This window comes from Rhinoraja longicauda, chromosome 44 (genome assembly GCF_053455715.1).
Source record: "Rhinoraja longicauda isolate Sanriku21f chromosome 44, sRhiLon1.1, whole genome shotgun sequence".
NCBI lineage: Eukaryota > Metazoa > Chordata > Chondrichthyes > Rajiformes > Arhynchobatidae > Rhinoraja > Rhinoraja longicauda.
Window position 1 is genome coordinate 2890499 of NC_135996.1, and position 26874 is coordinate 2917372.

Consider the following 26874-nt stretch of genomic DNA (forward strand, 5'->3'; position numbering starts at 1 on the left):
ATGATCGCTGGTCGGCGCAGTCCATAGGCCAAAGGGATTGTTTTCATGCTGTATCACTAAACTAAAAGGAAACTAACTAGAAGGAAACTAGCTAGAAGGAAACTAACTAGAAGAAAACTAACTAGAAACTATAAGGAAACTAACTAGAAACTGGAAGGAAACTAACTAGAAACTAGAAACTAGAAGGAAACTAACTAGAAACTAGGAAACTAACTAGAAACTAGAAGGAAACTAACTAGAAACTAGAAGGAAACTAACTAGAAACTAGAAGGAAACTAACTAGAAACTATGAGGAAACTAGAAACTAGAAGGAAACTAGAAACTAGAATGAAACTAACTGGAAACCAGAAGAAAACTAGAAACTAGAAGGAAACTAGAAACTAGAATGAAACTAACTGGAAACCAGAAGAAAACTAGAAACTAGAAGGAAACTAGAAACTAGAAGGAAACTAACTAGAAACTAGAAGGAAACTAACTAGAAACTAGGAAACTAGAAACTAGAAGGAAACTAACTAGAAACTAGAAGGAAACTAAAACTAGAAGGAAACTAGAAACTAGAAGGAAACTAACTAGAAACTAGAAGGAAACTAACTAGAAACTAGGAAACTAGAAACTAGAAGGAAACTAACTAGAAACTAGAAGGAAACTAAAACTAGAAGGAAACTAGAAACTAGAAGGAAACTAACTAGAAACTAGAAGGAAACTAACTGGAAACTAGAAGAAAACTAGAAGGAAACTAGAAACTAGAAGGAAACTAACTAGAAACGGTAGCGCAGCGGTAGAGTTGCTGCTTTACAGCGAATGCAGCGCCGGAGACTCAGGTTCGATCCTGACTACGGGTGCTGCACTGTAAGGAGTTTGTATGTTCTCCCCGTGACCTGCGTGGGTTTTCTCCGAGATCTTCGGTTTCCTCCCACACTCCAAAGACGTACAGGTATGTAGGTTAATTGGCTGGGTAAAATGTTTTTAAAAAATTGTCCCTAGTGGGTGTGGGATAGTGTTAATGTGCGGGGATCACTGGGCGGCACGGACTTGGAGGGCTGAAAAGGCCTGTTTCCGGCTGTATATATATGATATGATGATATGATAACTAGAAGGAAACTAACTAGAAACTAGAAGGAAACTAACTAGAAACTAGAAGGAAACTATCTGGAAACTAGAAGAAAACTTGAAGGAAACTAGAGACTAGAAGGAAACTAGAAACTAGAAGGAAACTAGAAACTAGAAGGAAACTAGAAACTAGAAGGAAACTAGAAACTAGAAGGAAACTAACTAGAAACTAGAAGGGAACTAACTGGAAACTAGAAGAAAACTAGAAACTAGAAGGAAACTAACTAGAAGGAAACTAACTAGAAACTAGAAGGAAACTAACTAGAAACTAGAAGGAAACTAACTAGAAACTAGGAAACTAGAAACTAGAAGGAAACTAACTAGAAACTAGAAGGAAACTAACTAGAGACTAGAAGGAAACTAACTGGAAACTAGAAGGAAACTGAACTTAAACCGAAGCACCCAGAGGAAAACCATGTGATGACAGGTAAAACGTGCAAACTGCATGCAGATGTTACTTGAGATGAAGACTGATCGTGGGTCTCTGGCGCTGTGAGGCAGTGGCTCTACTAGCTGAGCTGCCCGTGTTATTGAGATGAAGACTGATCGTGGGTCTCTGGCGCTGTGAGGCAGTGGCTCTACTAGCTGAGCTGCCCGTGTTATTGAGATGAAGACTGATCGTGGGTCTCTGGCGCTGTGAGGCAGTGGCTCTACTAGCTGAGCTGCCCGTGTTATTGAGATGAAGACTGATCGTGGGTCTCTGGCGCTGTGAGGCAGTGGCTCTACTAGCTGAGCTGCCCTTGGTTACTGGACCTTTACAGCCCTCTTGGATTGGAAATTCCAATAGTATAGAAAACAGACACAAAATGCTGGAATAACTCAGCGGGTCAGGCAGCATCTCTGGAGAGAAGGAATGGGTGACGTTTCGAAATGTCACCCATTCCTTCTCTCCCGAGATGCTGCCTGACTGCTGAGTTGCTCCAGCATTTTGGGTCTACCTTCGATTTTAACCAGCATCTGCAGTTTTTTTTCTTACACAGTAAAGAAAGCTCATCTCTCCTCTGAATGAGTTCTAGAAACCTTAGCCTGGGAAAGCAATGACTTCACATCTGGATTGATATGTTGATTGAGTTTACCACTCGTACATCTAACCGTAACGATTTGGACCTGGCCTTTAAAAAAAAAAAAAAATTAACTTTATTCAGAATGGAAAAAAGGAACAAAACAAAAATTTGGAGAAATCGTAATAAATTCTTTGTGTTAGTGCATTGAATATTGCTACTGTTAAATCCAGTAGTGTTGGCACCTCCTTTTTCTTATGCAGATTTTCAGTTTAGTTTATTATACCGAGGTGCAGTGAAAAGCTTTTGTCGTGTGCTATGCAGTCAGCGGAAAGACAATACTAGATGTCAACTTATTTACATCGGCGAAACCAAGCGCAGGCTCGGCGATCGCTTCGCTGAACACCTGCGCTCGGTCCGCATTGACCAACCTGATCTCCCGGTGGCCGAGCACTTCAACTCCCCCTCCCATTCCCAGTCTGACCTTTCTATCATGGGCCTCCTCCAGTGCCATAGTGAGGCCCACCGGAAATTGGAGAAACAGCACCTGCACCTCATATTTCGCCTGGGCAGTTTGCAGCCCAGTGGTATGAACATCGACTTCTCCAACTTTAGATAGTTCCTCTGTCCCTCTCTTCCCCTCCTCCTTCCCAGATCTCCCTCTATCTTCCTGTCTCCACCTATATCCTTCCTTTGTCCCGCCCCCCTGACATCAGTCTGAAGAAGGGTCTCGACCCGAAACGTCACCCATTCCTTCTCTCCTGAGATGCTGCCTGACCCGCTGAGTTACTCCGGCATTTTGTGGAAAGACAATACATGATTACAATTGAGCCGTTTACAGTGCATAGATACAAGTAACGATGGTGAGATGGAGAAATATAAAACAAATTAGACCAAGTGGACCCGTTGGGCCCAAACCTCTCCTCCATTGATGCAGCACCTTCTCCTACCCCTCTCCCTCCCCTCCCCTCCCCACTTCCCCTTCCCCCTCCACCCCCCTCCCTCCCTCCCTTCCTCTCCCTCCCCTCTCTCCTCCCTCCCTCCTCCCTCCCCCCTCCCTCCCTAGGAGATAGATTTAAACTTTAAAATGTGAATAACTTTAAATATATAACACCGATTTCAATGAAACTACTTACATTATCACTAAAGTGACAAGGGTGAGTAAGGTGGGCCGAAAATTGTTGCGCTATCGTGTACCGTTTTGGCTGTAGTTCGATCACAAACAAGATAACAAACGAGAGTTGTAGTATATAGATGAATGAAAGGTACGCAAAAAAGTAAAGATGATCAAGAATATGGTCCATTGTTAGCTGTGGGCTAGGTGAAAACGAGTTATACAGACATTGTATACAGAGTTACACACTGTCTAACTGTAAGCTCTGCTTCCTTGAAGATTGTTACTTTTTTGCATTTCTACTATTCATTTGTTCTATCTCACTGTCTATAATCTCTCGTTTCCCTTTCCCCCCCGACTCTCAGTCTGTAGCATGGTCTCGATCCAAAACGTCGTCTATTCCTTTCCTCCAGAGATGCCGTCTGACCCGCTGAGTTACTCCAGCCTTTTGTGTCTGCCTTCGGTTTAAACCAGCGTCTGCAGTTCATTCCTGCACTTAATAATCCCGTGGCAGTCTCACCAGGGCCCAGTATAATTGGAGCAAGATGTCTCTACATAAATTGACTTGTAACAAAGGTCGACCTGCAGATTGCCTTCCTAATTGACTGCTGAACCTGCTCATTACTTTTCTGCGAATCGTGTATTGCAATGCTCCGATCCAGTTGAACAAAACTACTTTTCAAACCCTCATCATTTCAAAGGACTCTGATTTTCTGTCTTGTGAACTAAAATGCTTAATCTCACATCTTCCACATTAGATTCAATTTACTTTATTGTAACTTTATTGTCAGTTTAGTTTAGCGATACGGCGCAGAAACAGGCCCTTCGGCCCACTGAGTCTGTGCCGACCGGCGATCCCCGCACACTAACATTATCCTACGCACACTAGGGACAATTTCCAATTTTTACTGAAGCAAATTTGCCTACTAACCTGTGTGTCTTTGGAGTGTGGGAGGAAACCGAAGCACCCGGAGAGAACCCACGCAGTTCACTGGGAGAACGTACAAACTCCATACAGACAGCTCCCGTAGTCAGGATCGAACCCAGGTCTCTGGTGCTGTGAGGCAGCAGCTCCATCGCTGCTTTGGGTAGAGTGAGATTATTATTTTGCGTACAGACCAGTGAGAATATTGCCATTCATAAGTACAATCACCTGTTAAGTACATTAGGTGTAGACTACTGAGTCTATATGCAAGGTCGCCAGGTCTTGGCGCCATTCCACAGTCCCAACTGCTGTTGGCCATAAAGGCTTGTTGCAGCCGTCGCCCCATATGGTCGTCCCGTGAACCGACGTCACTCCCTTGCCCGGCCTCCTTCTGTCTGAAGAAGGGTCTCGATCCATTCCTTCTCTCCAGAGGCGCTGCCTGTCCCGCTGAGTTACTCCAGCCTTTTTGCGTCTCTCTTCGGTTTAAAGGGCGTGCAGCGTAGGTTTACTAGGTTAATTCCCGGAATGGCGGGACTGTCGTATGTTGAAAGACTGGAGCGACTAGGCTTGTATACACTGGAATTTAGAAGGATGAGAGGGGATCTTATCGAAACGTATAAGATTATTAAGGGGTTGGACACGTTAGAGGCAGGAAACGTGTTCCCAATGTTGGGGGAGTCCAGGACAAGGGGCCACAGTTTAAGAATAAGGGGTCGGCCATTTAGAACTGAGATGAGGAAAAACTTTTTCAGTCAGAGAGTTGTGAATCTGTGGAATTCTCTGCCTCAGAAGGCAGTGGAGGACAATTCCCTGAATGCATTCAAGAGAGAGCTAGATAGAGCTCTTAAGGATAGCGGAGTCAGGGGGTATGGGGAGAAGGCAGGAACGGTGTATTGATTGAGAATGATCAGCCATGATCACATTGAATGGTGGTGGTGGCTCGAAGGGCCGAATGGCCTCCTCCTGCACCTATTGTCTATGGAGTTTATCCAGCCTCCCTCCAGTAAGGGCGGCAGTGGTAGAGTTGCTGCCTAACAGCTTTTTGTGTCTGTCTCCTTATAGCTAATCCACGCAACGTTCTAATAAACCTCTTTTGCATCCTCTCTAAAGACTCCACATCCTCCCTGTAATGGGGTGAGCAGAATAGCTTAGGGCCATACCGTGGCGTAGTGGTAGAGCTGATGTCTCACAGCGCCAGGGACCTGGGTTTGATCCTGACAATGTGTGCTTGTCTGTACGGAGTTTGTACGTGACCTGCGTGGATTTTCTCTGAGATCTTCGGTTTGCTCCCACATTCCAAAGACGTGCAGGTTTGTAGGTTAATTGGCTTGGTATAAATGTTTCTGCGTTGTATCTCTAAACTAAACAGCTCTGAATTGTTTCTATTTGTCCCGACCACTATAATGCATAGAGGAAGCACAAATGGGTTGGCTTTATTTAACATAACAAGGACTGGATGGTTTGGAGTTTGTAAAATGTGTGCAGGATAGTTTTTTGCAGCAATACGTAGAGGTGCCTACCAGAGAAGGGGCAGTGTTGGACCTCCTGTTGGGAAATGAGACGGGTCAGTTGACGGAGGTATGTGTTGAGGAGCACTTTGGGTCTAGTGATCACAATGCCATTAGTTTCAATATAATTATGGAGAAGGTCAAATCTGGACCAAGGGTTGAGATTTTGGATTGGAGAAAGGCTAATTTTGAGGAGATGAGAAAGGATTTAAAAGGAGTGAAATGGAACTTTTTGTTTTATGAAAAGGATATAATAGAGAAATGGAGTATATTTAAAGGTGAAATTTTGAGAGTACAGTCTTTATGTCCCTGTTCGGTGGAAAGGAAAGAATAATAATTTGAAAGAGCCGTGGTTTTCCAGGGAAATTGGACACTTGGTTCGGAAAAAGAGGGAGATATACAATAAATATAAGCGGCAGGGAGTAAATGAGGTTCTTGAGGAATATAAAGAATGTAAAAGGAATCTTAAGAAGGAAATTAGAAAAGCGAAAAAAAGATATGAGGCTGCTTTGGCAAGTAATGTAAAAGTAAACCCCAAGGGGTTCTACAGATATGTCAATAGCAAAAGGATAGCGAGGGATAAAATTGGTCCATTAGAGAGTCAGAGTGGACAGCTATGTGCTGAGCCGGAAGAAATGGGGGAGATATTAAACAATTTCTTTTCTTCGGTATTCACCGAGGAGAAGGATATTGAATTATGTGAGGTAAGCGAAACAAGTAGAGTAGTGATGGAAATTAGGAGGATTAAAGAAGAGGAGGTACGGACACTTTTGAAAAATATAAAAGTGGATAAGTCTCCAGGTCCTGATAGGATATTCCCTAGGACATTGAGGGAAGTTAGTGCAGAAATAGCAGGGGCTATGACGGAAATATTTCAAACGTCATTAGAAACGGGGATGGTGCCGGAAGATTGGCGCATTGCGCATGTTGTGCCTTTGTTTAAAAAAGGTTCTAAAAGTAAACCTAGCAATTATAGACCTGTTAGTTTGACGTCTGTGGTGGGAAAATTAATGGAAAAGATACTTATCATATCATATCATATCATATATATACAGCCGGAAACAGGCCTTTTCGGCCCACCAAGTCCGTGCCGCCCAGCGATCCCCGCACATTAACACTATCCTACACCCACTAGGGACAATTTTTACATTTTACCCAGCCAATTAACCTACATACCTGTACGTCTTTGGAGTGTGGGAGGAAACCGAAGATCTCGGAGAAAACCCACGCAGGTCACGGGGAGAACGTACAAACTCCTTACAGTGCAGCACCCGTAGTCAGGATTGAACCTGAGTCTCCGGCGCTGCATTCGCTGTAAAGCAGTAACTCTACCGCTGCGCTACCGTGCCGCCAATATATAACTTAGGGACAATATATATAATTATTTGGATAAACAAGGCCTGATTAGAAACAGTCAACATGGATTTGTGCCTGGAAGGTCATGTTTGACTAATCTTCTTGAATTTTTTGAAGAGGTTACCAGGGAAATTGATAAGGGCAAGGCTGTGGATGTTGTCTATATGGACTTCAGTAAGGCATTTGACAAGGTTCCACATGGAAGGTTGATTAAGAAGGTTAAATCGTTGGGTATTAATAGTGAGGTTGCAAGATGGATTCAACAATGGCTGAATGGGAGATACCAGAGGGTAATGGTTGACAATTGTATGTCAGGTTGGAGGCCAGTGTCTAATGGAGTACCCCAAGGATCTGTGTTGGGTCCACTGTTGTTTGTCATTTACATTAATGATCTGGATGATGGTGTGGCAAATTGGATTAGTAAATATGCAGATGATACTAAGATAGGTGGTGTAGTTAATAATGAAGTAGAGTTTCAAAGTCTACAGAGAGACTTGGGCCTTTTGGAAGGGTGGGCTGAAAGATGGCAGATGGAGTTTAATGTTGATAAGTGTGAGGTGCTGCATTTTGGTAGGACAAATCAAAATAGGACGTACAGGGTAAATGGTAGGGAATTGAGGAATGCAGTGGAACAGAGGGATCTGGGAATAACTGTGCATTGTTCCCTGAAGGTGGAATCTCATGTGGATAGGGTGGTGAAGAAGGCGTTTGGTATGCTTGCCTTTATAAATCAGAGCATCGAATATAGAAGTTGGGATATAATGTTAAAATTGTACAGGGCATTGGTGAGGCCAAATCTGGAGTATGGTGTGCAGTTCTGGTCGCCAAATTATAGGAAGGATGTCGACAAAATGGAGAGGGTACAGAGGAGATTTTCTAGAATGTTGCCTGGGTTTCAGCACTTAAGCTACAGAGAGAGGTTGAACAGGTTGGGTCTTTATTCTTTGGAGCGTAGAAGGTTGAGGGGGGACTTGATAGAGGTTTTTAAAATTTTAAGAGGGACGGACAGAGTTGACGTGGGTAGGCTTTTCCCTTTGAGAGTGGGGAAGATTCCAACAAGGGGACATAGCTTCAGAATTGAGGGACAAAAGTTTAGGGGTAACATGAGGGGTAACTTCTTTACTCAGAGGGTGGTGGCTATATGGAATGGGCTTCCGGTGGAAGTGGTGGAGGCAGGCTCGATTTTATTATTTAAGAGTAAATTGGATAGGTATATGGATAAGAGGGGATTAGAGGGTTATGGTCTGAGAGCAGGTAGATGAGACTAGGTCAGAGAGAGTGGTCGGCGTGGACTGGTAGGGCCGAACGGGCCTGTTTCCGTGCTGTAGTTGTTATATGGTTATATGGTTATATGGCAGGTCATGTCTGGAGTATTGTGTGCAGTTTTGGCCTCCTAATTTGAGGAAGGACGTCCATGCTATTGAGGCAGTGCAGTGTAGGTTCACCAGGTTAATCCCTGGGATGGATGGACTGTCATGTGAGGAAAGATTGGAAAGACTAGGCTTGTATTCATTGGAGTTTAGAAGGATGAGAGGGGATCTTATAGAGACGTATAAAATCATAAAAGGACTGGACAAGCTAGATGCAGGAAAAACGTTCCCAATGTTGGGCGAGTGCAGAACCAGGGGCCACACAATCTAAGAATAAAAGGGAGGCCATTTAAAACTGAGGTGAGAAGAAACTTTTTCACCCAGAGAGTTGTGAATGTGTGGGATTCTCTGCCACAGAGGGCAGTGGAGGCCAAATCACTGGATGGATTTAAAAAGAGAGTTAGATAGAGCTCTAGGGGCTAGTGGAATCAAGGGATATGGGGAGAAGGCAGGCACGGGTTACTGATTGTAGATGATCAGCCATGATCACAATGAATGGCGGTGCTGGCTCGAAGGGCCAAATGGCCTCCTGCACTTATTTTCTATGTTTCAATATTTCTATGACACCCATATCCATGAATCCCACTGGGAATATAAGGAGAAAACGGGTGTCAGTGGTTATGGGGAGAAGGCAGAAGAATGGAGAGATAGATCAGCTGTGATTAAATGGCAGAGTAGACTAGATGGGCCGAATGGCTTAGTTCTGCTCCTATCACGTCTGAACTTCCATCGGCACTCGATGACTGCCCTGAGTGTGTGACATCTTCTCCTCTCCACTTGGGTAACCTCCGCACTTCTCTGCAGAAATCGCCGCCATCGGTTTAATAAACGAAGCGCTGGACCGCGGAGATCCCGAGAGAACCATCGCCGCTCTCCTCATGACCTCCGCCGGGCTGGCTGCACTGGACTTCCCCGCGGCCATCCGTTACCATCGTGTGCTTGCCGCCGCCAAGCGCCACAAGGCCAAGGTAGGAGGAGGCGTCCTTAAAGACGCAAGGACCTGTTCCCGCGCCTGAGGGTCGAACCCGGGCAGCGTTCATATCATATCATATCATATCATTATATCATATATATACAGCCAGAAACAGGCCTTTTCGGCCCTCCAAGTCCGTGCCGCCCAGTGATCCCCGTACATTAACACTATCCTACACCCACTAGGGACAATTTTTACATTTACCCAGCCAATTAACCTACATACCTGTACGTCTTTGGAGTGTGGGAGGAAACCGAAGATCTCGGAGAAAACCCACGCAGGTCACGGGGAGAACGTACAAACTCCTTACAGTGCAGCACCCGGAGTCAGGATCGAACCTGAGTCTCCGGCGCTGCATTCGCTGTAAAGCAGCAACTCTACCGCTGCGCTACCGTGCCGCCCGTAGCGTCCCAATAAAAGGTCAGTTATTGTCATTGTGTTACGGCTATGTTCTCTGTAGACCAGACAGTGAATGGCCAAAGTTTAAGCTGGAAACTGAAATCCTTACCAATGATCCGGAGGTCAAACAAGACATTGTAGTGAATGTCATTAGTAAGGGGGCCTACACCCAGACAGAGACAGACAACTGACTGTAAGCTATAACTACATTTCATCCCCGAGAAGTAATGGCTATCGAAGTGGGATTTCGAGATGGTATAGAAACTGCCATGCTCACCATCCTCCGAGTCTAAACTGACCTACAACCTCGGTCACCACGCTAGCCACCTCCAATCTAGACACTCCCCATTACGCATTAAGTCACACCCACAAGCAGGCAAAAAAGACATCAACTAGAAATATTAAAGCATAGCCGTAACACAATGACAATAACTGAATTAAGCATAAATGGCTCCTACAGGTAGACACAAAATGCTGGAGTAACTCAGCGGGTCAGGCAGCATCTCGGGAGAGAAGGAATGGGTGACGTTTCGGGTCGAGACCCTTCTTCAGACTGATGTCAGGGGGGCGGGACAAAGGAAGGATATAGGTGGGGACAGAAAGATAAAGGAAGATCTGGGAAGGGGGAGGGGAAGAGAGGGGCAGAGGAATTGTCCCAGTCTGACCTTTCTGTCATGGGCCTCCTCCAGTGCCATAGTGAGGCCCACCGGAAATTGGAGGAACAGCACCTCAAATTTCGCCTGGGCAGCTTGCAGCCCAGTGGTATGAACATCGACTTCTCCAACTTTAGATAGTTCCTCTGTCCCTCTCTTCCCCTCCCCCTTCCCAGATCTCCCACTGTCTTCCTGTCTCCACCTATATCCTTCCTTTGTCCCGCCCCCCCTGACATCAGTTCTGAAGAAGGGTCTCGACCCGAAACGTCACCCATTCCTTCTCTCCCGAGATGCTGCCTGACCCGCTGAGTTACTCCAGCATTTTGTGCCTACCTTCAAGTACAGTGGGGTACAGGTTCAATGAAAGTCTTGCTCGCCGCTACATCACAGGCTCACAGACTCAGTCCAACACACAGAAGCATGAATTAGACATACAATAAATAATTTCTGCAGGATGGTTTAAAAAAAACTGCAAAAAACAACCGATGCAAAAGTATACGCTTAGAAAAGAAACAAAACCATAGGGTTATTAAGGGGTAGGAAGGAACTGCAGATGCTGACTTACACCAAAGATAGTCACAAAACGCTGGAGTAACTCAGCAGGACAGGCATCATCTCCGGAGAGAAGGAATGGGTGACGTTTCGGGGTAGAAGAAGGGACTCGACCCGAATGGTTAATTCCCAGAATGGCGGGACTGTCGTATGTCGAAAGACTGGAGCGACTAGGCTTGTATACACAGGAATTTAGAAGGATCAGAGGGGATCTTATCGAAACGTATAAGGGGTTGGACACGTTAGAGACAGGAAACATGTTCCCAATGTTGGGGGAGTCCAGAACAAGGGGCCACAGTTTAAGAATAAGGGGTAGGCCATTTAGAACGGAGATGAGGAAAAACCTTTTCCGTCAGAGAGTTGTGAATCTGTGGAATTGTCTGCCTCAGAAGGCAGTGGAGGCCAATTCTCTGAATGCATTCAAAAGAGAGCTAGATAGAGCTCTTAAGGATAGCGGAGTCAGGGGGTATGGGGAGAAGGCAGGAACGGGGTACTGATTGAGAATGATCAGCCATGATCACATTGAATGGCGGTGCTGGCTCGAAGGGCCGAATGGCCTACCCCTGCACCTATTGTCTATTGTCTATCTGGAGATGCAGTCTGTCCCGCTGAGTTACGCCTGCATTTTGTGTCTACCTTCGATTTAAACCAGCATCTGCAGTTTTATTTCCTAAACGTCTTTTGCATGGAACTGGAACTTGTGTGCGGGACTGACTGCTGATGAAAGAAGGGGTCGACTGAGCTTGTATTCACTGGAATTTAGGATGAGAGGCGATCTTACAGAAACACATAAAATTATTAAAGGGTTGGACAGGCAAGATGCAGGAAAGACGTTCCCGATGTTGGGGGACTCCAGAACCAGGGGGTCACAGGTCAAGAATAAGGGGTAGGCCGTTTAGGACTGAGATGAGGAAAAACTTTTTCACCCAGAGAGTTGTGAATTTGTGGGATTCTCTGCCACAGAGGGCAGTGGAGGCCAAATCATTGGATGGATTTAAGAGAGTTAGAAAGAGCTCTAGGGGCTAGTGGAATCATGGGATGTGGGGAGAAGGCAGGCACGGGTTACTGATTGTGGATGATTAGCCATGATCACAATGAATGGCGGTGCAGGCTTGAAGTGCCGAATGGCCTCCTCCTGCACCTATTTTCTATGTTTCTATGATCATGGTAGGGAATTGAGGAATGCAGTGGAACAGAGGGATCTGGGAATAACTGTGCATTGTTCCCTGAAGGTGGAATCTCATGTGGATAGGGTGGTGAAGAAGGCGTTTGGTATGCTTGCCTTTATAAATCAGAGCATTGAATATAGAAGTGGGGATGTAATGTTGAAATTGTACAGGGCATTGGTGAGGCCGAATCTGGAGTATGGTGTGCAGTTCTGGTCGCCAAATTATAGGAAGGATGTCGACAAAATGGAGAGGGTACAGAGGAGATTTACTAGAATGTTGCCTGGGTTTCAGCACTTAAGCTACAGAGAGAGGTTGAACAGGTTGGGTCTTTATTCTTTGGAGCGTAGAAGGTTGAGGGGGGACTTGATAGAGGTTTTTAAAATTTTAAGAGGGACGGACAGAGTTGACGTGGGTAGGCTTTTCCCTTTGAGAGTGGGGAAGATTCCAACAAGGGAACATAACTTCAGAATTAAGGGACAAAAGTTTAGGGGTAACATGAGGGGTAACTTCTTTACTCAGAGGGTGGTGGCTGTGTGGAATGAGCTTCCGGTAGAAGTGGTGGAGGCAGGCTCGATTTTATTATTTAAGAGTAAATTGGATAGGTATATGGATAGGAGGGGATTGGAGGGTTATGGTCTGAGAGCAGGTAGATGAGACTAGGTCAGAGAAAGTGGTCGGCGTGGACTGGTAGGGCCAAACGGGCCTGTTTCCGTGCTGTAATTGTTATATGGTTATATATTGAATGGCGGTGTAGGCTGGAAGGGCTGAATGGCCTACTCCTGCACCTATGTTTCTATGATTGGCTGACAGGGTTGTTCCTTCCTCTCTCCCTCCCTCCCTCCCCTCATCCCAGGTCACACGGGACGAAGACGCCATGCTTTGGGTAGAGGAAATTCAGGAGGGGATTCACAAGGCCAATCAAGACAGTCAGATGGCGAGAAAAAGTGAGTTGTTCCATCAGTAGCTACATGCGGAAAGGCCCAATCGTGGCATTGAGAGCCCGGTGTCAAATGAAACTAAAATACAAACTGCAGATGCTAGATGTCTGAAATAGGGCGCGGCGGTAGAGTTGCTGCCTTACAGCGAATGCAGCGCCGGAGACCCAGGTTCCATCCCGACTACGGGTGCTGTCTGTACTATCTCCCCGTGACCTGCGTGGGTTTTCTCCGGGCGCTCCGGTTTCCTCCCACACTCCAAAGACGTGCAGGTATGTAGGTTAATTGGCTTGTAAAATGTAAGAATTGTCCCGAGTGGGTGTAGGATAGTGTTAGTGTGCGTGGTTCGCTGGTCGGCGCGGTGGGGCGAAAGGGCCTGTTTCCGCGCTGTATCTCTAAACTAAACTAAAAGCGGAACATACTGGGAACATTCAGCAGAGCCGGCAGCATCTGTGGAAAGGGCAAAGGAAACACTCGAGGCTTTGGGTTAAACTGAGAAATGTTCGCTGTGCCTCTTTGCATGGATGCTGCCTGACCAGCTGAGTTGTTGATTTTGAGCTTAGTTTAATGTCACGAGTACCGAGGTGTGGTGAAAAGGTTTTGTCGTGTGCTGACCGGTCAGCGGAAAGACAATACATGATTACGTTCGAGCGAATGGTTGTTATCTCGATGCCGGGACACGAGGTTGTCATTCTCTTTCCTGAACTCCGTCTCATCATTATTTTAATATCCGGCCCACAGTGGTGGTGTCGTCTGAGAATTTGAAAATTGAATTAGATTTGTACGTGGCTGTGGGTGTACAAGGAGTAAAGAAGGGGGCTGAGAACACTTCCTCGCCGAGCACCATCCTTGCGGGCTTTCTCCGACTTACAGGTTCGTCGGTTAATTGGTTGCTATAAATCGTTAAAAAAATTGTCCCTAGTGTGTGTAGGATAGTGTTAGATTAGTTTAGAGATACATCGCGGGAACAGGCCCTTCGGCCCATCGAGTCCGCGCCGACCAGCGATACACATTAACACTATCCTACACCCACTAGGGGCAATTTTTACATTCACCAAGCCGATTAACCTACAAACCCGCACGTCTTTGGAGTGTGGGAGGAAACCGAAGATCTCGGAGAAAACCCACGGAGAGAACGCCACTAGCGGCACGGTTGCGCAGCGGTAGAGTTGCTGCCTTACAGCGAATGCAGCGCCGGAGACCCGGGTTCCTCCCGACTACGGGCGCCGTCTGTACGGAGTTTGTACGTTCTCCCCGTGACCTGCGTGGGTTTTCTCCGAGATCTTCGGTTTCCTCCCACACTCCAAAGACGTGCAGGTTTGTAAGTTAATTGGCTGGGCAAATGTAAAAATTGTCCCTAGTGGGTGTAGGATAGTGTTAGTGTGTGGGGATCGCTGGGCGGCGCGGATCTGGTGGGCCGAAGGGCCTGTTTCTGTACTGTATCTCTAAATAAAAATAAAAACACCGTACAGACAGCACCTGTAGTTGGGATTGAACCCGTGTCTCCTTCGCTGTAAAGCAGCAACTCAACCGCCAGGCCACTGTGACCGCCCTTGTGCGGGTATCGCTGGTCGGTGCGGACTCGGTGGGCCGAAGGGCCTTCCTCCGTGCTATTAGTCTAAACTAAACGCGGGACAATTTGCAATCTTTACCAAAGCCAATTAACCTACAAACCTGCACGTCTTTGGAGTGTGGGAGGAAACCGGAGCGCCTGGTGAAAACCCACTTGGAGAACTTACAAACTCTATACAGACAGCACCCGTAGTCAGGATGGAACCCTGGTCTCTGGCGCTGTGAGGCAGCAACTCTACCGCTGTGCCACCCCGCCACTCCTCCAGCACTTTCTTTTTGTCTTGTACGGAGTTTGGCTCAAAGGGGCAGGACTTGAGGTCGGATCTTTGCCATTTTCTCCTTTTGTGGTACGTGGTTGTCAAATGAACTACTTGATGGAACATTTGGTGATTGTCAAAAAAAAGGGTGCAAAGGCTTTGTCCCGCCCCCCCCCCCCATCTCGTTTCCAGCTCTCTTTTGCCCCCCACCCCCCACTACAATCAGTCTGAAGAAGGACCCTCCCAAACCGAAATGTTGCTTATCAATATTCTGCAGAGATGCTGCCTGACCCGCTGAGTTACTCCAACACTTTGTGTCTACACCGTTATAAACCAGCATCTGCAGTTCCTTCCTGCACATCTATACTCAATACCCTGACTGATGAAGGCCAATGTACCAAAAGCCTTCCCGACCACCCTATCTACCCCACTTTCAGGGAACAATGTACCTGCGCTCCTAGATCCCTCTGCTCTGCAACACGCCATCTACCTGTGACGCCACTTTCAGGGAACTATATACCTGCACTCCTAGATCCTTCTGCTCCACAACACTCCCTATCTACCCGTGACCCCACTTTCAGGGAACTGTGTACCTGCGCTCCTAGGGCCTTTTTTTTGTCTTTTTCTGTAAACCAGCATCTGCAGCTCCTTGTGTCTCCATTAAATGTATGTCATTGGTTGGAAGGGGCATTAGGATGCCCTGTCTCCGTTTGGTATTTATTCACAAAATGCTGGAGTAACTCAGCAGGTCAGGCAGCATCTCAGGAGAGAAGGAATGGGGCACGTTTCGGGTCGAGACCCTTCTTCTCGACCCCGAAACGTCGCCCGTCCCTTCTCTCCAGAGATGCTGCCTGTCCCGCTGAGTTACTCCAGCTTTTTGAGTCCATCTTCGGTTTGAACCAGCGTCTGCAGTTCCTTCCCACACATGACCTTTGTATTCCTGTGTAACCATCTCTGGTCTGGTCTGGCTTTTGTTTTCAGTGTCGCTGGGGATGGCTGCCATTAACCAGGCGATCAAGGAGGCCAAGGTTTCTCAAACGCTAAGGGTCCTGCGGTCGCCAGAGGTGGCGCTGTGCAGCGTGGTGGCGGAATGTGCCGGTGCCTACCAGAATGAGCTGGCCATGTTGGCGCGGGTCAAAGTGGAGATGGGTAAGACACCTGTTGAGTGAGGTTTCTTCAAATGATTGTCGGGGCGGCATGGCGTTCACGGCACAGAAACCCGGACTCAATCCTGACTCTGTGTGGAGTTTGTACGTTCTCCTTGGGACCTCGTGGGTTTTCTCCAGCTTCATAAGTTTCTTTGAGCAAAATTAGGCCATTCGGCCCATCGCGTCTACTCCGCCATTCAATCATGACTGACCTATCTTTTCCTTTCCATTCCCCTGCCGTCTCCCCATAACCCCTGACACCCATACCATTCAAGAATCTGGCAAACTCATTCCCAAACCAAGGTGTGATGCATCCTGATAAAATGCTTTATCCGGCGCATCTGTAGAAGTTGGTGAGAGTTGTCGGGGCACAGTGCTGAACTGCCTAAGCCTTCTAAGGAAGTAGAGGCGTTGGTGTGCTTTAGCAAAGTGACCATATCTGAACGCAGTACTTGGATCTACTTCTGAAACAAGTTCAAAGAAAAGATTTGCAAGACTGTCGTAAAGGGGCGGGTAAGGAGGTACAGCAGATTGTAGAGGTGTGATTCTTTGGCTGGATCGACGCTCCAACCGCGCACGGCCTGCAGACTTTAACGTCAAGGAGCTCGCAGTCTCGGGTTGAGACCGAAGTCGGGAGCTCCAAGCTGCACGAGGTTCGACTGGTCCCAATAGACAATAGGGTGCAGGAGGAGGCCATTCGGCCCTTCGAGCCAGCACCGCCATTCAATGTGATTATGGCTGATCATTCTCAATCAGTACCCCGTTCCTGCCTTCTCCCCATACCCCCTGACTCCGCTATCCTTAAGTGCTCTATCTAGCTCTCTCTTGAATACATTCAAGAGAGACGTCTGTGGTGGGAAAATTAATGGAAAAGATACTTAGGGACAATATATATAATTATTTGGATAATCAAGGCCTGATTAGAAACAGTCAACATGGATTTGTGCCTGGAAGGTCATGTTTGACTAATCTTCTTGAATTTTTTGAAGAGGTTACCAGGGAAATTGATAAGGGCAAGGCTGTGGATGTTGTCTATATGGACTTCAGTAAGGCATTTGACAAGGTTCCACATGGAAGGTTGATTAAGAAGGTTAAATCGTTGGGTATTAATAGTGAGGTTGCAAGATGGATTCAACAATGGCTGAATGGGAGATACCAGAGGGTAATGGTTGACAATTGTATGTCAGGTTGGAGGCCAGTGTCTAGTGGAGTGCCCCAAGGATCTGTGTTGGGTCCACTGTTGTTTGTCATTTACATTAATGATCTGGATGATGGTGTGGCAAATTGGATTAGTAAATATGCAGATGATACTAAGATAGGTGGAGTAGTTGATAGTGAGGTAGATTTTCAAAGTCTACAGAGAGACTTGGGCCTTTTGGAAGGGTGGGCTGAAAGATGGCAGATGGAGTTTAATGCTGATAAGTGTGAGGTGCTGCATTTTGGTAGGACAAATCAAAATAGGACGTACAGGGTAAATGGTAGGGAATTGAGGAATGCAGTGGAACAGAGGGATCTGGGAATAACTGTGCATTGTTCCCTGAAGGTGGAATCTCATGTGGATAGGGTGGTGAAGAAGGCGTTTGGTATGCTTGCCTTTATAAATCAGAGCATCGAGTATAGAAGTTGGGATGTAATGTTGAAATTGTACAGGGCATTGGTGAGGCCGAATCTGGAGTATGGTGTGCAGTTCTGGTCGCCAAATTATAGGAAGGATGTCGACAAAATGGAGAGGGTACAGAGGAGATTTACTAGAATGTTGCCTGGGTTTCAGCACTTAGGCTACAGAGAGAGGTTAAATAGGTTGGGTCTTTATTCTTTGGAGCGTAGAAGGTTGAGGGGGGACTTGATAGAGGTTTTTAAAATTTTGAGAGGGACGGACAGAGTTGACGTGGGTAGGCTTTTCCCTTTGAGAGTGGAGAAGATTCCAACAAGGGGACATAGCTTCAGAATTGAGGGACAAAGGTTTAGGGGTAACATGAGGGGGAACTTCTTTACTCAGAGGGTTGTGGCTGTATGGAATGGGCTTCCGGTGGAAGTGGTGGAGGCTGGCTCGATTTTATTATTTAAGAGTAAATTGGATAGGTATATGGATAGGAGGGGATTGGAGGGTTATGGTCTGAGTGCAGGTAGATGAGACTAGGTCAGGGAGAATGGTCGGCGTGGACTGGTAGGGCCGGACAGGCCTGTTTCCATGCTGTAGTTGTTATATGTTATATGTTATTCAGAGAATTGGCCTCCACTGCCTTCTGAGGCAGAGAATTCCACAGATTCACAACTCTCTGACTGAAAATGTTTTCCATCATCTCCGTTCTAAATGGCCGACCCCTTATTCTTAAACTGTGGCCCCTGGTTCTGGACTCCCCCAACATTGGGAACATGTTTCCTGCCTCTAACGTGTCCAACCCCTTAATAATCTTGTATGTTTCAATATATCTTATATGAAACAGGCCCTTCGGCCCAACTTGCCCACACCGGCCAACATGCCCCAGCTACACTAGTCCCCTTAATAATCTTATACGTTTCGATAAGATCCCCTCTCATCCTTCTAAATTCCAGTGTATACAAGCCTAGTCGCTCCAGTCTTTCAACATACGACAGTCCCGCCATTCTGGGAATTAACCTAGTAAACCTACGCTGCACGCCCTCAATAGCAAGATCGGGTAGATTCCCCGGCGCGGGGGAGCTGAGATTCCCCCCGATGCAGGAGCTGGATCGCCCCGACGAGGAATGCCCGCCGCCCGCTACGAGAGTCAAGATCGCCCGTCAACGAAAGGTTCGAGGTCCCCGACCGCTGGAGGACAAAGAAGGGAGAGATTGAACTTTTTTTCCCTTTCCATCACAGTGAGGGACGGGGAGGACTCACTGTGGTGGATGTTCAAGTTAAAATGTATTTTGTGTGTCCTGTTGCGTTTTATTGTGATGACTGTACGGCAAATGAAGTCCCTCGCACGTTGCAGGACATACTTGGCTGATAAAGTGTTATTGTGATTGTGATTGTCCGACCGGTGGAGAAAAATAAAAAAACTTGCTTGAAACAAAACTTTCCCGGCTCTTCAGGAGACAACCGAAGCCCTTGGGTCAAGCACTCGCTGAAGGATGGGTCCACGTACTACTTCAACCTGCAGAGGCTGGAGGGAAGCTGGGAGCGCCCCAAGGCATTTGTGCAGAGCTCCACACAGCTGAACAGGGATGAGATTCAGGTATGGAGCTGCTCCCCCCCCCCCGTCATCCACTTCATCAGTTCCACCAGCAGAATTAGGCCATCATCTACTCCGCCATTCAATCATGGCTGGTCTATCTTTCTCTCTCAACCCCATTCTCCTGCCTCCTCCCCATAACCCTATATGGCAGTGGAGGCCGATTCACTGGATGAATTTAAAAGAGAGTTAGATAGAGTTCTAGGGGCTAGTGGAATCAAGGGATATGGGGATTTAAATTTTTTTTTTTTTTTAGATTTAGAGATACTGCGCGGAAACAGGCCCTTCGGCCCACCAGGTCCGTGCCGCCCAGCGATCCCTGCACACTAACACTATCCTACACCCACTAGGGACAATTTTTACATTTGCCCAGCCAATTAACCTACAAACCTGCACGTCTTTGGAGTGTAGGAGGAAAACGAAGATCTTGGAGAAAACCCACGCAGGTCACGGGGAGAACGTACAAACTCCGTACAGACGGCGCCCGTAGTCAGGATCGAACCTGAGTCTCCGGCGCTGCATTCGATGTAAGGCAGCAAATCTACCGCTGCGCCACCGTGCCGCCACAGGGAGAAGGCAGGCACAGGTTACTGATTGTGGACGATCAGCCATGATAACAATGAATGGCGGTGCTGGCTCGAAGGGCCTAATGGCCTCCTGCACCTGTTTTTTATGTTTCTATGTTTAACCCCCTGACACCTTTACGAATCAAGAATCAGCCATGATTGAATGGCGGAGTAGACGATGGGCCGAATGGCCTAATTCTACTCTTATTCCTTATAAGCTAAACCAGCATCTGCAGTTCCATTTTATTACTAAATATTGACAGATCTCTTTCCTCCCCCAGTCCACTGTTGCTGCCGTTACAGCAGTTTACAATCGAGAGCGACTCTGGCAGGCTAGCCAAGACCTGATCGTCGGGCTCCAAGCCCACATGAAGGGTTACCTCATACGAAACGATCTGTCTGCTCGCAAATACTTCATCCGGAGGCAACTACCAGCCATCGTCAAGATCCAGGTACGGACCATCTGTGTAACTTACCCTGCCTGAACCATTGGTGAAACGAAGATAGGCACAAAATGGTGGTGTAACTACCTCAGCAGGACAGGCAGCATCTCTGGAGAGTAGGAATGGGTAACGTTTCGCGTCTTCAGACCTGACAGGGTGGCGCTCGCTTGCAGCGCCAGAGACCCAGGTTCGATTCCGACCACGGGTGCTGTCTGTGCGGAGTTTGTACGTTCTCCCCGTGACTGCGTGGGTTTTCCCGCACTCCAAAGACGTACAGGTTTGTAGATTAATTGGCTTGGTGTATGTGTAAATTGTACCTAGTGTTAATGTGCGGAGATCGCTGGTCGGCACGGACCCAGTGGGCAGAAGGGCCTGTTTCCTCGCTGTATCTCCAAACGAAACTGTATCTCCAAACGACTCGTCCCGAGATGTTTCGGCCCAAAACATCACCCGTTCCTTCTCTCCAGAGATGCTGCCTGTCCCGCTGAGTACTCCAGCATTTTTGTCTATCTTCGGTATCTGCATCTGCAGTTCCTTCCTGCACAACCCATTAGTGTTCCAGGTTTGTAACCACAGGCCGGTCCGCCCACCTTGGGTTTCTAGTGTGTAGGAAAAAAACTGCAGATGCTGGTTAAAGTCGAAGGTAGACACAAAATGCTGGAGTAACTCAGCGGGTCAGGCAGCATCTCGGGTGAGAAGGAGTGGGTCAAAATTCGAAGTACGGTTTCTAATGAATGTGTACGAATTTTGCCCCATCATAAAGTTGAAAAATCGTAAGTCGAAGCATCGTAAGTCGGGGCGCGTCTGTATACAGATTCATTAGAAATCAATACACATTCATTAGAAACATTCACATTCATGTGAATCTGTGGAATTCTCTGCCTCAGAAGGCAGTGGAAGACAATTGTCTGAATGCATTTAAGAGAGAGCTAGATAGAGCTCGTAAGGATAGCGGAGTCAGGGGTTATGGGGAGAGGGCAGGAACGGGGCACTGATTGAGAATGATCAGCCATGATCACATTGAATGGTGCTGCTGGCTCGAAGGGCCGAATGGCCTCCTCCTGCACCTATTTTTTTTTTAAACCCATATTTTGAATTTTGATCTTTTCCCGGGCTTTTCCCAGACTCACAGTCCGCCGCTGCCCCATTATCTCCTCAGCCCGGCCACAGGATCAACATTTACCCACTGCCACATCACTCAGCAGCGTCACTCAAACGGCCTCCTGGGAGCATTCAATGCATTTTCGAGGGAGTAGAAATAGGTTTTGAGCCTGGACTTAAAGGAGTGGATGGAGGGGGCAGTTCTGATGGGGAGAGGGATGCTGTTCCACAGTCTAGGAGCTGCAACCGCAAAAGAGCGGTCACCCCTGAGCTTAAGCCTAGACCGCGGGATAGTGAGTAGCCCCAAGTCGGCCGACCTGAAGATAGAGTGGTGGGTTAGAAGATTTTTGATATGGGGGGGGGGGGGGGCAAGCCCATTTAGGGCTTTGTATGTGAATAGGAGGAACTTGAAGTTAATTCTGTACCGCACTGGGAGCCAGTGGAGAGAGGCCAGAATCGGGGTGATGTGGTCCCTTTTACGGGCACCCGTCAAGAGTCTCGCTGCGGCGTTTTGGACCGATTGCAGGCGGGACGGGGATGATTGGCTGATCCCAGTGTATATGGAGTTGCAGTCGTCTAGGCGGGAGGAAATGAATGCGTGGATGATTTTTTTCAATGTCGTCAAATTGGAGGAATGGTTTGATTTTAGCTATGGTAAGAAGCTGGCTTTTACCACAGCGTGGACTTGCTTGTCAAACTTTAATGCAGAGTCAAATATCACGCCAAGGTTTTTGACATGCGGTTTGACTAGGATGACAATGGGTTTGTCGGAAAGTAACCCCATCGTAAGTCAAGGAGCATCTGTAACATTAAATGATCTGAAGGGAACGCGTGCATAAGAATGCAGAAAAATTGTCCCTAGAGTGTGTAGGATAGTGTTAGTGTGCGGGGATCGCTGGGCGGCGCGGACCCGGTGGGCCGAAGGGCCTGTTTCCGTGCTGTATATCTAAATCTAAAAAATCTAAATGCTTTTCACTGTACCTCGGTACATGTGACAGCAATAAACCTACAACCTCCAGTTGCTGTTGGAGTATTAAATGATTTTCCCTTTCTTCCTTTGCTGTATTTAATTGTTCAAAGTAACAAGTTTAGTTTAGAAATACAGCGCGGAAACAGGCCCTTCGGCCCACCGAGTCCGCGCCGACCAGCGATCCCCGCACACTAACACTATCCTACACACACTAGGGACAATTTTTCTGCATTCTTCTGCATGCGTTCCCTTCAGATCATTTAACTCTCTACAGACAGCACCCATAGTCAGGATGGAACACGGGTTTCTGCCGCTGTGAGGCAGCAACTCTAATCGCCGCGCCACCGTGCCGCCCTTGTGAACGGTTTTATAAATTGTACTAATGTGATGCCAATATGTATGGGGCAGAAAGTTCTCAGCTCTTTTTATTTTTCAGTCACACTGGAGAGGTTACAGACAAAGGAGAGATTACCAGGCAAGACTCTATCACCTCTATGACAACACGGAATCCGTAATTAAGGTACAGTGTGCTTGGTTATGGCCACTTTGTGCCAAGGCCTATCAATTAAAGTGACAGTCTGGTGCCATAACCATGATGATTATTTCCAAGCATCTCCAGTGGGTTTAGTTTAGTTTAGTTTAGAGATACAGCGCGGAAACAGGCCCTTTTGGCCCACTGGGTCCGTGCTGACCAACGATCTCCGCACATTAACACCATCCTATACCCACTAGGGACAATTTTTACATATACCAAGCTAACTAAGCTACCAACCTGTAAGTCTTTCGAGTGTGGGAAGAAACCGAAGATCTCGGTGAAAATCCACGCAGGTCACGGGGAGAACGTACAAACTGCGCACAGACGGCGCCCGTAGATTTAATTTTTTTTAGATTTAGAGATTTAGAGATACAGCGCGGAAACAGGCCCTTCGGCCCACCGAGTCCACGCCGCCCAGCGATCCCCGCACACTAACACTATCCTACACACACTAGGGACAATTTTTACAGTTACCCAGTCAATTAACCTACATACCTGTACGTCTTTGGAGTGTGGGAGTAAACCGAAGATCTCGGAGAAAACCCACGCAGGTCACGGGGAGAACGTGCAAACTCCGTACAGACGGCGCCCGTAGTCGGGATGGAACCCGGTTCTCCGGTGCTGCATTCGCTATAAGGCGGCAACTCTACCGCTGCGCCACCGTGCCGCTTGTTTGGTAGAACTCTGTCCAACTGAGTTGCTGAGTTCCTCGGACAAGATTGAAACCAGGGACAATTCACAGCACCCGGGCAGGGGTTGGGTGCGATGTGCAGCTCTCATTCCTAGGTGGGGTGGGGAGGCGGAGGTTTGGGGGAGATGGGGAATGGAAGTGTGGGGCGGGAGGGTGCGTAGGTCTTCGGGAGGGGAATTCAAGTTGACACTTACCTGTGTGTGTCGGCTGCTCTGACACCTGAGCTCAGCGGTAGAGATGCTGCCTTACATCACCAGAGACCCCGGTTCCATCCCGACTACGGGCGCTGTCTGTATGGAGCTTGCACGTTCTCCCCGTGACCTGCGTGGGTTTTCCCCGGGTGCTCCGGTTTCCTTCCACACTCCGAAGACGTACAGGTTTGTAGGTTAATTGGCTTGGTATAATTGTGAATTGTTGTTAGCGTGTGTAGGATAGTGTTAGTGTGCGGGGATCGCTGGTCGTCGTGGACTCAGTGGGCCGAAGGGCCCATTTCAGCGCTGTATCTCTAAACTAAGCTAAACAAAGTTGGATTCATCCCTGGGTGGGATGGTGGCAGAGGTTTGTGGGAGATGGGGACGGTGGTATTGGGGAGGGGGATTCATGTTGGCTTGTACCTATTTGTGTCGACTGCACTGACACGTGGGCGCATGGTGGCACAGCAGTAGAGATGCTGCCTTACAGCGTCGAGAGACCCAGGTTTGATCCTGACTATGGGTTCTGTTTCTACGGAGCTTGCACGTTCTCCCCGTGACCTGCGTGGGTTTTCCCTGGGTGCTCCGGTTTCTTCCCACACTCTAAAGGCGTACAGTTTTGTATGTTAATTGGCTTGGTATAATTTTAAATTGTCCCTAGTGTTGGTAGGTTCGTGTTCGTGTGCGGGGATTGCTGGTCGTTGGAGCGGAATTGAGCCATTCGGCCCATCGAGTCTGCTCCACCATCTTGTCATGGCTAATCTATGTTTCCCCCTCATCTCCATTCTCCTGCCCTCTCCCCATAACCTTTGGCACCCTTACTAATTAAGAACCTACTCTGCTTTAAAAATACCCAAATGACTTGGCCTGCACAGCCATCAGTGGCAATGAATTCCACAGATTCACCACCCTCTGACTAAAGAAATTCCAAGGAAAATAACTGCAGATGCTGGTACAAATCGAAGGTATTTATTCACAAAATGCTGGAGTAACTCAGCGGGTCAGGCAGCATCTCTGGAGAGAAGGAATGGGTGACGTTTCGGGTCGAGACCCTTCTTCAGACTGATAGAAATTCCTCCTCGCCTAAAGATGCATTCTTTTATTCTGAGGCTGTGTCCTCTGATCCTGGACTTTCCCACTGCTGGAAACATCCTCTCCACATCCACTCTATTCAGGCCTTTTCTTTATTCGATAGGTTTCAATGATATTTCCCCTCAACCTTCTAAACTCCAGCGACGTACACCGAGATCTGGGTGTCCTAGTGCATCAGTCACTGAAAGGAAGCATGCAGGTACAGCAGGCAGTGAAGAAAGCCAATGGAATGTTGGCCTTCATAACAAGAGGAGTTGAGTATAGGAGCAAAGAGGTCCTTCTGCAGTTGTACAGGGCCCTAGTGAGACCGCACCTGGAGTACTGTCGTAGTTTTGGTCTCCAAATTTGAGGAAGGATATTCTTGCTATTGAGGGCGTGCAGCGTAGGTTTACTAGGTTAATTCCCGGAATGGCGGGACTGTCGTATGTTGAAAGACTGGAGCGACTAGGCTTGTATACACTGGAATTTAGAAGGATGAGAGAGGATCTTATCGAAACGTATAAGATTATTAAGGGGTTGGACACATTAGAGGCAGGAAACATGTTCCCAATGTTGGGGGAGTCCAGAACCAGGGGCCACAGTTTAAGAATAAGGGGTCGGCCATTTAGAACGGAGATGAGGAAAAACTTTTTCAGTCAGAGAGTTGTGAATCTGTGGAATTCTCTGCCTCAGAAGGCAGTGGAGGCCAATTCCCTGAATGCATTCAAGAGAGAGCTAGATAGAGCTCTTAAGGATAGCGGAGTCAGGGGGTATGGGGAGAAGGCAGGAACGTGGTACTGATTGAGAATGATCAGCCATGATCACATTGAATGGTGGTGCTGGCTCGAAGGGCCGAATGGCCTACTCCTGCACCTATTGTCCATTGTCTATTGAGTACAGGCCCAGAGCCATTTCACACTCCTCATACATTAACCCAATCATCCCTGGGATAATTCCCGTAAACCTTCTTGGGATCTCCTCTTATGTCAGCACATCCTCAGATATAGGGCCCAAAACTGATCACAATAATATTCCTTCCTCTTCCTCTCTTCCATCTCGCTTCACCCCCCCCCCCCCCCCCCAACACAATCAGTCTGAAGAAGGGTCCCAACCTGAAACATCAACGATTCTTTTTCTCCAAGGATGCTGCCTGACCCGCTGAGTTACTCCAGCATTTTGTGTCTATCATCATAATATTCCAAAAGTGGTCCGATCATTTGATAAACTGTGTAGGGAGGAACTGCAGATGCTGGTTTAAACCGAAGATAGACTCAAAATGCTGGAGTAACTCAGCGGGACGGGCAGCATCTCTGGAGAGAAGGAATGGGCGACGTTTCGGGCCGAGACCCTTCTTCAGACTATCCTTGCTTTTGTATCGTAGTCCTCTCAAAATGAATGTTAACATTGCTTGTGTCTTGTTGATAATTGCTGCCTTTGCTTCAACCATTCCCAGATCCAGTCGTGGGTGAGAATGTGGCGGGCACGGAGGAGGTACAAGGCAAGGCTTCAGTACTTCAAGAGGAACGTAAGTCCTGATCAACGTGAAGATGTAACCAAGAAGTTTATATAATAAGGCAGCATCTCGGGAGAGAAGGAATGGTTGACGTTTCGGGTCGAGACCCTTCTTCAGACTGATGTCAGGGGGGCGGGACAAAGGAAGGATATAGGTGGAGACAGGAAGATAGAGGGAGATCTGGGAAGGAGGAGGAGAAGAGAGGGACAGAGGAACTATCTAAAGTTGGAGAAGTCAATGTTCATACCACTGGGCTGCAAGCTGCCCAGGCGAAATATGAGGTGCTGTTCCTCCAATTTGCGGTGGGCCTCACTATGGCACTGGAGGAGGCCCATGACAGAAAGGTCAGACTGGGAATGGGAGGGGGAGTTGAAGTGCTCGGCCACCCAAGAAGTTTGATGAGGGCAGAGCTGTGGATGTTGTACATATGAACCTGCAAAGTCTGAAGAACATCACCCATTCCTTCTCTCCAGAGATGCTGCCTCTCCCACTGAGTTACTCCAGCATTTTGTGTCTAACTTCTGCAAAGCATTCGACAAGGTTCCACATGGTAG

The 26874-nt window shown here is 47.5% G+C and overlaps 1 protein-coding gene across 1 annotated transcript in view; it reads left to right on the forward strand.

The window, feature by feature from the left end:
* Positions 1-26874, forward strand: part of iqgap3 (IQ motif containing GTPase activating protein 3) — a 135431-nt gene that overhangs the window by 42459 nt on the left and 66098 nt on the right. Inside the window, exons 12-18 of the mRNA XM_078432052.1 lie at positions 9189-9352; positions 12984-13074; positions 15876-16043; positions 19100-19242; positions 20087-20257; positions 22756-22839; positions 26261-26332. Coding sequence (XP_078288178.1) covers positions 9189-9352; positions 12984-13074; positions 15876-16043; positions 19100-19242; positions 20087-20257; positions 22756-22839; positions 26261-26332 — 893 coding nt within the window. The remainder of the gene's footprint in view (positions 1-9188; positions 9353-12983; positions 13075-15875; positions 16044-19099; positions 19243-20086; positions 20258-22755; positions 22840-26260; positions 26333-26874) is intronic.